This window comes from Pongo abelii, chromosome 7, assembly GCF_028885655.2.
Source record: "Pongo abelii isolate AG06213 chromosome 7, NHGRI_mPonAbe1-v2.0_pri, whole genome shotgun sequence".
Lineage (NCBI taxonomy): Eukaryota > Metazoa > Chordata > Mammalia > Primates > Hominidae > Pongo > Pongo abelii.
The window spans coordinates 119,131,027-119,144,312 of record NC_071992.2 but is presented as its reverse complement, the minus strand read 5'-3'; the positions used below and the strand labels follow the sequence as shown (position 1 = coordinate 119,144,312).

Below are 13,286 nucleotides of genomic sequence, written 5' to 3'. Positions count from 1 at the left end.
GGGCAGGAATAGGAGCAGAGCAGAAGCCCAAAGAGTGCGTTTAGGGGACATAAAACAGCAAAAATGGATTTAAAGGAAAGCCCAGTCATTCACACTTAGAAGAATTCCTGGACTAACAATTCCAAGCCAAGACAGCTGCGGCAACATTGAGGCAGAATCAAAACCTGGGGAAAGACCTTAGGTATTCAGGTGGGTTCACTAACTGGCAAATTTATTTTGGGAGAATTGGCTTTTGAACTGTGTGAAATCTAGTTTTGGGGCTATTTCTTCACCAATAGTGAACTCTACTGGGAAGCAGATTTTGCCTGGGTTTCCTGCATCCAGCTAGGTCCTCACTCTGACACGAGAGGTAAACAGACGCAAAGGAGACAGAAAATCTGCTAGTGAGGTCTTTCCTGGGGCTCTTCTCATTGTTTCTCTTTGTTCTCCACAAGTCCTTGTGGTCACCTGCATTTATTAATGTGTCCTTTAGAACTAGTGTTTTCTAGCTCTTTGGGAAAAGCTATAGCCTCAGGGCAACTGCAAAAACAGAAAGTCCGTAGAAGAATCTGTGTGGAGGGACTAGAATCTGGATATTGGGCTCATATTGCTGGAAGATTTTCCAGAGTTTAGGTCAAAATGAATGAAGATGTATTTGGACCCCTTCTTTCTTTTTCTTTCTTTCTTTCTTTCTTTCTTTCTCTTTCTTTCCTTCTCTCTCTTTTCTTTCTTTTTTCTTTCTTTCCTTCCTTCCTTCCTCCTTTCCTTCCTTTTTTCCTTCCTTCCTCTCTTGTCTTTCTTTCTCATTCCTTCCTTGCTCTTTCCTCCTTCCTTCTTCTTTCTTTCTCTCTTTCTCTCACTCTTTCCTCCTCCCTTCCCCCTTCCTTCTCTCTCTCTCTTTCTTCTCTTCTTTCCTTTCTTCCTTCCTTTCTTTCTGTCCTTCCTTCCTTCTTTCTCTCTCTCTTTCCTTCCTCCTTCCCTCTCTCCCTTCCTTTCCTTTCTTTCTCCCTTCCCTTCCCTTCTCTTCCCTTCTCTCCTTCTCTCTCTCTTTCTTTTTTCCTTTCTTTTTCTCCCTTTATTCTGATTAGCTTTCTCAGTGTTCAGCTGGCTCTGTTTGGCTTGATAGCTTTCCAAATAAATCAGATTGGCATTTTAAAAGTTAGCCAGATATAAGAAGACACATCAGATGTGTTCTATACCATGACAATTTTATAGTGTTGAAGATAATTAAGACATTTACTCAATGAAACTGCCAGATAACAAATGATATAGAGAATAAATTGCTGCTTCAGGGAAAATCACCTTCCATTTCTCAAAACATCTTCCATTTCTAAGAATATCGAAAGTTTCTCAAAGGGCCCCCATTTCTAAGAACACTAAATCACGTAACTTAATACCTATCTGTATTAGTTTCATGGTACTGCTGTAACAAAGAACCAAAAACTGGGTGATTGAAAACAACAGAAATTTACTGTCTCACAGTTCTGGGAGCTAGAAGTCTGAAATTAAAGTGTTGGCAGGGTTGGTTCCTTCTGGAGGAACTGAGAATCAGTTCCACGCCCTCTCCTAGCTTGCGGTGGCTGCAGACAGTCCGTAGTGTTCCTTGGTTTGTAGATGCATCACTTCAATCTCTGCCTTCACTGCACATGCCATTCTCCTCTCTCTCTGTGTCTGTGTCCAAATTTCCTTTTTCTTACAAGAACACCAGCCATTGGATTAAGGTTCACCTTAATATCATATAATTTCATCTTACCTTGATTACATCTGTAAAGACCCTGTTTCCAAATAAGGCCACACTCACATGTACTGGGAGTTAGGACTTCAACATGTCTTTCTGGGGGATACAATTCTACTCTCTTTACCGTCCAATACAAAACCAACAGAACCATGAAGTCCATTTTCTACAATATAACCAAGCGGCTTTAAAAAAAAAAAAAAAGGTTCATTGAATTCCAGTTTTTAAATGGCAAATTTTGTCATTGCAAATGCAATGAGCTCTGTCCCACTCCCAAATCCCACTAAAACAAACATAAGGGAACTTTTAGAGGCATAAACTCATAGGAAAAAGAGGAGAGAGAAAATGTACTACAAAATTTTGGAAGCTGGAAAGGAGATAAGCAAGTGCTTACTATCTTAGCAGTTCAAGAAATCTGAATCCTAAGGGGAAAAAAAGGAAACTTGAGTACAACGTGGTTTTTATCCCTCTATCCCAAAGGAACTCAGGAATGGAAGCCACTAGATACCTTTGGAAGGGGGAGAGAAAGAATTTGTGAAAAACTGGCTTCAGAAGCAGTTAGAACCCAAGGACCTCTCCCCAAAATACCAAATCTGAATGACTGCCCCTCCTTCACCCTGAAAGAAGTTGTTGTTTTGTTTTCTAATAAAAAAACTTCCTGGTGAAACTTTCTGGACAGTGGATCACTTAGAACAATTGAGGTCGAGGCTATTGTGCTGAAAATATGAAGCACTGGGACTCCAGGCTTCTTCCCCTACTCAGTCAGGCATGTGCCCTCCAGGTAGGAAATTAGGAGAGTCTGCTCAGTAGAATCTGATCACTCCCTTTCCCTCAAAAAGGCCTGAAAATACAGACATCAAAAGTTCCTGAAAGGAATGATCCAGCCACATACTCTACAGTGACGATGACAGACCTTAAGCCCCAACTTCATAAATGGAGCTTCCAACCAACATCGGAGTACCCTCTCCTTAAATACGAGCCAACAGTTCAGGGCCAGCAGACATTAGAGGAAAGCCTCCAAACAAGAGAAAGGCCAACAAAATAGACGGGGGCGGGGGACATAAACTTGAATAAACAAACTCTATAAGGGGAGAAAACCTAATTAATGTTATAATCAGAAAGATATTGCGTCTAAAAAACTAAGAATGAGATGCTATGAAAAGGAACATTCAGAGAACCAAAAGAGAGTTCTTAAAAATTAAAACTAAGGTAGAGGGAATGAAAAATTCAAAAGAAAATTTGGAAGACAATATGGAAGAAATCTCCAAAAAAGTAGGATGGAAGATAGGAGAGGAAAGATAAGAAAATTAGAGGACCAGGCTAGGGCAAAATATAATAATAATAATAATTTGAGAAAATGTTCTCATAATTGAAGGCTATGAGATATTTTTTTAAAGGCACACAGGGAGATGGGGGCAGGAGGAAAGGACAAATCTCATACTAAGGATTGAGAATCAGAATGACATCAGACTTGTCAACAACACCTTCAAAACCCTAAGGAAATGTGATTTTATACCCCACCAAACTATCGATTAAATGTAGGAGGCATAAAAAATTTTTTGAAAAGTAAAGTTTCAAAACAATGTCACCTCTTACATAGAAAGCTACTTGAGGATGTTCTTGGCCAAACAAGAGAACAAACCAAGGAAGAGAAAGACACAGAATACAGGAACTATGAGATCAATTCAACACAGGAGAGAAGCCAAGGAAATCCTCAGGTTAATGTCAAAGAAAGACTCAAGGCCAAGAGGTATGCAGCCAGCCTGGACAGCAACCAGCCCAGATTGGAGCAGGTCAGAAAGCTCCAAGGGCAATTAAAAAAAAAAAATTGTGATAGAATTCCTAATGTACTTAAACATGTTGAAAGGAAATTTACACAACCAGAGGAGGGTTTGACGTGAATTAGTGATGAGTTCACATTAAAAAAAAACACACACATTTTTAATGCAGCAAACATAAAATATTGTCTGTGAAAGGAAAAGTAATCCTAATCTGGTTTAGCTGCGAAAACTGTCAACAAAATACCAACAAAGAACACTAATCTAACCGAGTTATGCTACAATGTATTGGCAGTGGTGGCATGGAGGTGAAAGAGTGAAATCCTCACCTTTCATGAGGTTAATCAACAGATCAGGCCTTAGACCGAAACATCAAGAAAGAGTATGACTTGCCAATTATTTAGAGACAAGGAAATGAAACAAGAGAACGAGCTTAAATAGTTGACAGTAGTTACTCCAAGAGAACTGATAAACTGGGATGCATAACAGGGTTGATTTTCATAGCAAGCCTTTTAGAACTATTTGTCTAAATTTTATTCATGTGGTATATAGCCTGGTAGAGCTAGTGGTTACCACATTGGACAACACAGGTAGAAGGAGAAATAAATAACAAACTAGTTTACACAACTAGTTAATTATAAATGTAAGTGCTCTGAAAGAGAAGTCAGGAACTATGAAAAAATAAAACTGGGAAATGTCACCTAATCTAAGGATCAGCTAAGACTTATCTGAGATATTGGCATGTGTGCTAAAAACAGAAGCTGTATTTGATGAATATCTTTTTAAAACTTTAATGTAATTGGATCAAGGGACTTTCCTGCTCAAAATCCATCCAAGGCTTCTCATTGCTGTTAGGATGAAGTGCAAGCTCCTCATTGTGGCCTACAGGCTCCCGTGTGATCCAGCCTTTCCTGCTCCCAGCACTGCCTCCCCTCACTCATGGCTTGCATGATGCTCCAATAACATTGCTGTCCTCCAATAGCTGGAAAATGCCAGACTCTTCCTGCCTCAAGGCCTTTGCACATGCTGTTCCTTTTGCTAGAAATGTTCCCCATACCAACTTTTCATCGTATCTGACTTCTTTTTGGTAGCACTTGCAATGATAATAATTAATTGTATAAACTAAAGAGCTTCTGCACAGCAAAAGAAACTACCATCAGAGTGAACAGGCAACCTACAAAATGGGAGAAAATTTTCACAACCTACTCATCTGACAAAGGGCCAATATCCAGAATCTACAATGAACTCAAACAAATTTACAAGAAAAAAAAAAAACCCCATCAAAAAGTGGGCAAAGGATATGAACAGACACTTCTCAAAAGAAGACATTTATGCAGCCAAAAAACACATGAAAAAATGCTCATCATCACTGACCATCAGAGAAATGCAAATCAAAACCACAATGAGATACCATCTCACACCAGTTAGAATGGTGATCATTAAAAAGTCAGGAAACAAGAGGTGCTGGAGAGCATGTGGAGAAATAGGAACACTTTTACACTGTTGGTGGGACTGTAAACTAGTTCAACCATTGTGGAAGTCAGTGTGGCGATTCCTCAGGGATCTAGAACTAGAAATACCATTTGACCCAGCCATCCCATTACTGGGTATATACCCAAAGGATTATAAATCATGCTGCTATAAAGACACATGCACACGTATGTTTATTGTGGCACTATTCACAATAGCAAAGACTTGGAACCAACCCAAATATCCAACAACGATAGACTTGATTAAGAAAATGTGGCACATACACACCATGGAATACTATGCAGCCATAAAAAATGATGAGTTCATGTGCTTTGTAGGGACATGAATAAAACTGGAAACCATCATTCTCATAAAACTATCGCAAGGACAAAAAACCAAACACTGCATGTTCTCACTCATAGGTGGGAATTGAACAATGAGAACACATGGACACAGGAAGGGGAACATCACACTCCAGGGCCTGTTGTGGGGTTGGGGGAGTGGGGAGGGATAGCATTAGGAGATATACCTAATGTTAAATGATGAGTTAATGGGTGCAGCACACCAACATGGCACATGTGTACATATGTAACAAACATGCACATTGTGCACATGTACCCTAAAACTTAGTGTAATAATAAAATAAAAATAAATAAATAAATAAAAAATAATTAATTGTATGAGTTCGTTTGCTATCTATGTCTTCTGCCTGTGCTGTCCAATATGGTAGCCGCCAGGTCTACTGGGCTATGCTAATTTAAATTAACATTAAATCATGTGAAAAATTCAGTTATTCAGCAGCACTAGCCCCATTTCCAGTGATCCATAGTCATAAGGCTGTATTGGACAATGCAAAGAACATTGAGTCTCTGGACAGCGCTGCTCTAGGCTGCAAACTCCACAAGGGCTCCTCCTAGATCTAGCCTGAGTGCCTAGGACTATGTCTAGCACTTTGAAAGTGCACCCTACATAATTGTTGAATAAATTCATTCATTCATTTAGGGTAAGGCCACTGCCCTGTCTGAAAGGACATATATATTTGGTCTATCTTAGTATCTTAAGCCTTTCAATAATGTCTATTTCTATATAATCCCAATGGCAAAATCCACATCAAAGAAAATTAAAATTTAGGTAGCAAAATAAATAAATACTCATGGGATGATTTAGGTCATAATAGTGGACTTAAGAGACTCATGAAGGCAAAGCGTTCCATTTCACCCCAAGTATCATTCTTAGAAATAGGTTCCCCATTTGTGTTACAAACCAATCATTAGAATTAACTTGGAAGATGTGTATTTTCAGAGTCCATTTAGATTTAAAGCATCTTAAAGTGTCCTTTGACTGTGCCAAGTGAAGTCACTTTGAGCATTGTGGATTATAAATCCAATTTAGACGCTGTATTTAGCATTATACACAAAGAAAGATATTAAATAGGTACAATTTTCTTTTAAGAGGATTATTACCATGCTTTCAAAGGAGCACAAGCACCTCATTAATAGTTAATGTGTTCATTGGGTTTGAACAAATTCAACAACCCAGAGATATATTCAAATATATTTATTTAAGCATTCTGGAGGTTTTCAAAAAAAATAAAATCAGATCTTTCAAGACAACAGTAAAATCACTATCTTTCTTTGCCCAGCATGCTGACTGTGGGAGAATCTCCTTGCCAGTGTCACTGTCCATTCCAAAGGCCCTTCGTCTCCCCTACCCTCCCACACATCTGCTCCACTTCAAGCCTGGATTCAAGGAGATCCCTGGAAACAAAAAAAATATTCCTGAGGCCTAAAAAAAAAAAAAAAAAAAAAGTGTGAGGAAGCAGGGCTCTTTGGCTCTATTTCAATGATGGATATTTAGCTTCTCCTTCTCTTTATCTGTCTCTCTTCCCTCTTGGTTCTCTCACTCTCTAGAACAAAACAACCAGCAGGCGGGCCTGCGGCATTCCAAGAGCAGACACTGGCAGGAACAAAAGTTACAGAAGTGAGTGACTCTAAGAATCAAGCAAGACATGGAGTGGCAGAAAATTAAATTCTGAGTCCCTAAAAGACATAATGCAAAGATGACCTCCACTCCCAAGGACATGTCCTCATCCCGGGCTGACCGTGTGTGGTCATTTCAGGAAAAGCAAACAATGGAGAACCTGCTTGGATGATACTTAGACCTGGCACAACTGAAAGGAGTTGCACTTATACAATTTGATGCAGCGGAGTCCCCTGGGAGGAGCCCCAGTCACACGGGAAGAGACAGTCACAGCTGTAATAAATGATGGCTAGCATGTATCAAGCACTGGCTGAGTCCTCAGCATACATTACATTACAGAATTCAATGTGCACCTCAGCACTCTGGGGGTGTATTTTATAGGAGAACTGTGGCACAAAGAGGGTAAGTGTCTTACTAACTGTGTGGCTCATCTGCCAAGCAGGGGTAATCTGACCCCATGAGGTTGCCACAAGTATTCAATTAGTTTTATTTTACAATTAGAACAGTGGCTGCCTGAAGAAGTAAAATATACAAGTATTTGTTATGCAAAAACAAATAAGTCATAAATCTCCATCTTACAGATAAGAAAATGCATTCTGGTTTTTGTTCTGTTGCTGACAGACTATGGGACTTCAGGCGAGGCCATGAAACAGTTGGGTCTTGATTGCCTCCTAAAAATCTCAGCATTTGTACTCAATGATTAGTTGGATCGTTTTTCAGCTCCAAGCTTCTTCCGATGAACGGAACATAATTTCTTTGTAGCTTTTCCTTCACCTTACTCCCCTTGTGCTCATAATCTAGGGATTTTAACAGGTAGGGAGAGGGGGAGTTTGTAAAGGAACAGGGGCATTTTGAGTTGTCTTGATGACAAGGGGGCCATACTGCATTTGGTAGGAGAGTGAAGGGATGCTTAGTGTTTAGCAATGATTGCTGCAGTCCCACCCAAGATGCCAATGGCTCTCCTGTAGAAAATACAGTCAGCTTCAGAATGCTGGTAGAAATCATGATGTAACTCACAGAAATACAAAGGGAAGGTTTTCTGTCAACGTTGTGGAGCCACCCAGTCATGGAACCATGCAAACTGTGGCCAGACCACTATGCTTCCATATTATCATGCAGCTAAACAGTCACACAATTATGCAGCTATGCAACCACACAGCTGGATGTCCATGGAGCCATGCCCCAAATCCCACAGTTTTGTAACCAAGCAATAGCCTATCACTTTCTTCAAATGCAAGACAGATACCAAAGTAAGTGTGTTCCTGCTTGTCAGTCTCAGACAACAGTAATGGCAAGCCTTTTTAGGGGACAGGTAATGAGCAAGACCCAATTCCTGACTCCAAGAAATACTCATTCCTGGGGAAGGGCAGACCTGTGCACATGTGCACAAAGCTGACCATACAGCAGTGGAAATAGCAATGAGAAGAAAAGGCATATGGGGAAAACAGAGATTCGTTCCACTTGGGGAGGGCCTAGGGAGGCTTTGCAGAGGGGTGGCTTTTGGGTTAGATTTGTACAATGAGTAAGGGTGAAGGTAAAATGTTCCATCAGAGGAAGTTGCAAGACTAAAGACATAGAGAAGGAAGGAAAGGGCAGGCCTAGTGAGGACTCAATAGTGTGGAATTGGTAGGAATAGAAGACTCAGACCTGATGGCTGAAGGCCTGGAATGCCATGCCAAGAATTTCATCATTTGTCTAGTAGGAAATAGCGGTCATGAAATATCATTGGGCACAAGAGTGACACGATCACATCCATCCTCCAGAAAGACTCTTTGGTAGGAACGTGAGAAATGAACTGAAGAAAAGTCAGAAGTAAATGAGAGGTTTAGAGGTTCCAGTGGGGACACACAATCCTATCCCTGCTTCCATTGATTCTGGAATAAAGCCCAAACCCCTGCCCATCTCTCACAAGGTCCTAAATAGTCTACCTCCTTACAGATATCCTCTCCTACCCTACATCCCTCTCCCAGTTTCCTCCAGTTACTTTCACCTCACTCTGTGCCTCAATCACATTAAGCCCATTCCTGTCTCAGGGCCTTTGCACTACTGGGGGCCCTTCCTGGAACACTCTATCCTCTAATGCTCACAAGGCAGCTCCTGCTCTTCACTCACAAGTTAGCTCCTTCCTCAAAGACCCCTCCCCTCACCACCCAATCTGCTAGGCTTCCCCATCTCCAGTCACTCTCTATTTTATATCTTGGTTTTCTTCATGGTGCTTACCAATGTCTGAAATTGCCTTGGTTATTTCTTTCTCTACCCATCACCATTAGCTCAAACCCAAATGTAAGCTCTGAGAGAAGAATCTTGGTCTTGTCCACTGCTCCAACCCCAGTGTCTAAAACAGCACTCACTCTAGGGTGGATGCTGAAGAATATTTGTGGGAAGGAAGGAGGGAAGGAAGGAAGGAAGGAAGGAAGGAAGGAAGGAGGGAGGGAGGGAGGGAAGGAAGGAAGGAAGGAAGGAAGGAAGGAAGGAAGGAAGGAAGGAAGGAAGGAAGGAAGGAAGGAAGGAAGGAAGGAAGGAAGGAAGGAAGGAAGGAGGGATTTTCTGTGTGATAAATACACAAAATTCAACTGAGCTTGTGATTTTGTAAGAGACACACATGGAGCAATAGGGGAGGAAGGGAATGACTGCCTAGCCACCAAGATGCCGCCACATCCAGGAAGGGCAGTGGTAGGTGATTTGAAGGGGAGCATTAATGAGGGCCTGAACTAGAGTGGCAGTCGGGCCTGGAAAGAAAGGAACAATTCACTGCAACCATTCATTTCAGAGACAGACTGTAGAAGTTGGTGCCTGATTAGATGTGCAGAGAAAGATAGGAGTAAAACAAAAATAACCCCAAAGTCTTACACCTGAACAACCAGAGATGATTCTGATGAACAGAGAGGGATGGCACCATAGGGTGGGCAGGTGTGAGGGAGAAGAGGTTAATTTGGTTTGGGGCAAGTTGAATTTGAGGAACTTGGCTGACAGTATTTGGATGCCTTGTGATGGTTGGAAATGTGGTCTGGAATCAAGAGCAGATATGGCAGGAAGCAGCCACTGGGAGGATAATGGTAGCAGCAGGTGAGTCCTCTGGGAGAGCCTACTGGATGAGAGAAGAGAACTGGGCAAGGGCGTGAAGAGACATGGGTGGAGCATGGGACAAATCAGGAAAGAGGAACTAAAAAAGAGGATGACGCAGAGAAGACATAATCAGAGGTGGAAGGGAAATGGTGGTGTAGTGAAACTGAGGGAGAAGGTCCATTTCCAAAATGTGGAGTAAGGGTAGGCAGAGGAGATTGGCCAGGTCAATGGTGCTGAAAGCTGCAGAAAGGGACATGGGCACTGACTCTCCATTTACAAGGTAATTGGTACTCTTTGTCATAAGAGTTTCAGTAGATTAATAGGAATGGAAATTTCCTGTAACACATGTGCAGGAATCTATCTGGACCCATCTGCTTCTCCCCAGTGAGACTTGGGGGAACAGGGACTGATGCAAATATGCTAATGCCCAAAAGGTTTGCTATGCCACACTGGTAACATCCTTTGTTTCTGACCCTGGAGTCTCGTATTTTACCAGTATTCAAGAAACTGTGATGGACTAACTTGTAGGGTTAAATCTCAGGTCCTTCATAGTTATTAAAACTGTCATGCTCTTCTAGAAACTTTCCATTCCTCCATCAAGAAGTGGAGTCTGATTCCCCTCCCTTTAAATCTGGGCAGGCTTGTGACTCATTTGTAACCAATAGAATACAGGAGAAATAACACTGTGTAATTTCCAAGACTAGGACATAAAAGGCAATGCAGCTTCAACCTTGCTAGCTAGGGCTTGCACTGGAGTTCTGAGCAGTTATGCAAACATGCTGACTGCCCTGGGCCACCATGCTGTGAGGAAGCCCAAACTAGCCCTTGCAGAAAGAGTATATGGAGAAGTCCTGGGACTATACCAAGAGAGATGCCCAGCCAGTCCCAGCTCTTCCATCTGACAGCAAAACCCCAGCAATTTTATTCAACAAATAACTTTAGGTTTTTGCTTTTCAACTTTTTGCTTTTAGACTTTTTGCTTTTCAAAATATCTCAGTCACCTTAAAAGGATGAAGATTTACACCTAGTGAATATGGTCAAAAGAACAGGCCCAGGCTGGGCATGGTGGCTCGTTCCTGTAATCCCAACACTTCCGGAGGCCAGGGTGGGAGAATTGCTTCAGCCCAGTAGTTGGAGACCAGCATGGGCAATGTGGCAAAACCCCATCTCTATGAAAAAAATGTTTTTAATTAGCTGGGCATGGTGGCTCACCTGTGGTCCCAGCTACTTGGGAGGCTGAGGTAGAAAAACTGCTTGACACCAAGAGATCAAGGCTGCAGTGAACCGCGATCGTACCGCTGTGCTTCAGCCTGGGTGACAGAGCAAAACCCTGTTTCAAAAAAAACAAAAACAAAAAACAAACAAAGAACAGGCCCAGAGATGTGAACAGATCATATATAGGACAGAAATGGCAGTTTTTCCAGAATTGTATAAAAAGATGGCAACTTCATTCTTAGAGATGCACACTAAAACTAAGTGAGCTACAATTCCTTACCTACTAAAGTGATAAAAATCCCTAAGTTTGGTAATATACCCTGCTGGCAGGGCTATGGGGAAACAGGCACTTTCATATGCTGCTGATGGGAATGCAAAATGGCACAAGGCCTCTGGGGGGATATTTGGCAATATCTAGCAAAATTACATTGGCATTCAGCATTTGGCCCAGCCGAAGCACTTTTTAGGGATCTACCTAAATCTACACTGGCAAAAAATGAAAAGACACGTGGACAAGACTATTTGTTACAGTAAAAGATTGGGAACAACTAGGACACATCCACACAATCAAGCGCTATGCAGCTATAAAAAGGAATGAGGAATTTATATAGTGCTTTGAAGTGATATCTGGGATATAGCCTTCAGTGAAAGCCAAAGGACAGAACAGTAGGTATAGTATGCTGCCTTTTATCTTAAAAATGAAAAGCATCTAAATATATAGATACAGATATAGATATAGAGATTTCTGTGCATGTGTGCATATGTTTGCTTATTTGAAAAAAAAAAGATAAACCAAAAACTAATAAAATGGTTATCTATAGGATGACAAAGGAATCAGAGGAAAGGGGGTAGAGATAATGAAAGCCGAACTTTTTATATGTAGCTTATTTTATAGATTTGTCTTTAGAACCATGTAAATGTTTGACCAATATAAAACAAAATTAAACTGAAATGAAAGAAACAGCAATTTTTCCTGAAATACAAAAGTAAAATGAAACAAATGAACCTACCTATCTAGCAAGTTGATGGCTTAACCACTGTGATGGTTAATACTGAGTATCAACTTGATTGGATTGAAGGATGCAAAGTATTGATCCTGGGTGTGTCTGTGAGGGTGTTGCCAAAGGAGATTAACATTTGAGTCAGTGGGCTGGGGAAGGCAAACCCAACCCTTAATCTGGGTGGGCACCATCTAATCAGCTGCCAGAGAATATAAATCAGGCAGAAAAATGTGAAAAGGCAAGACTGGCCTAGCCTCCCAGCCTACATCTTTCTCCCGTGCCGGGTGCTTCCTGCTGTCAAACATCAGACTCCAAATTCTTTGTTTTGGGACTCAAATTGGTTCTCCTTGCTCCTCAGCTTGCAGACAGCCTATTGTGGGACCTTGTGATCATGTAAGTTAATACTTAATAAACTCCCCTTTATATATATATATCCTATTAGTTCTGTCCCTCTGGAGAACCCTCATACAGCCACCCAGCAATAAATTATTTCAATTTACTTTAAAACACAGTAATCTAACTGTATGTTCCTATTGGGATATACCCCAAAGACAAAATCTCCCAAAAAATCTTTAAAACATTTTCAGTAATCACACTGAGGCAGGAAAATAGAGTCTGGAGGCAGGGAACATAAGGCCGATCCACACTTCAGCTATAACAGGAAACATCCTCTCCATAGGGCATAGGTGGTAAACGACTTTGTAACTTTACTTCATCCTCTCCATTTATATAGGGCATACCCAAAGTAACCAATGGAATCCTCTAGGGGATATTTAAACTCCCCAAAATTCTGTAATGGGGCCTTTGAGCCCCTATGCTCGGGCCTGCTCTTACACTGTAGAGTGTACTTTCATTCTCAATAAATCCCTTCATTCTATCCTTGCTTTGTTTGTACATTTTGTCCAATTATGTGTTCAAGATGCCAAGAACCTAGACACCCTCCACTGTTAACAATACTGTTACATATATAAGACAAAGCAACCTTAGTTTCTTACTTATAATATTGTTAGGAACCAAGATTTTTAGCATCTAAAAAAAAAGAATAAAGTTTTAAAAGGATGA

General features: G+C 41.0%; 2 protein-coding genes across 19 annotated transcripts in view; one reads left to right on the top strand and one right to left on the bottom strand.

Moving 5' to 3' along the window:
- Positions 1-13,286, bottom strand: part of BAALC (BAALC binder of MAP3K1 and KLF4) — a 97,875-nt gene that overhangs the window by 64,453 nt on the left and 20,136 nt on the right. The gene's annotated exons all lie outside the window — the stretch shown is intronic.
- LOC134761961 (uncharacterized) overlaps positions 1-13,286 on the top strand; it is a 159,082-nt gene that overhangs the window by 131,398 nt on the left and 14,398 nt on the right. For 7 of the 17 annotated variants that reach the window (XR_010141255.1, XR_010141264.1, XR_010141266.1 and 4 more), the window contains one exon: positions 6,873-7,344. The exons of 6 other annotated variants lie outside the window; for them this stretch is intronic. Coding sequence is in view for 2 of the 11 variants with exons in the window: in XM_063726741.1 (XP_063582811.1) it covers positions 6,873-6,946 (74 nt within the window). In the remaining 9 variants the exon portion in view is untranslated. Of the gene's footprint in view, positions 1-6,872; positions 9,368-13,286 lie in introns of those variants that run through there. 4 more of the 17 variants (XR_010141260.1, XR_010141254.1, XR_010141258.1 and 1 more) reach the window with 1 other exon arrangement.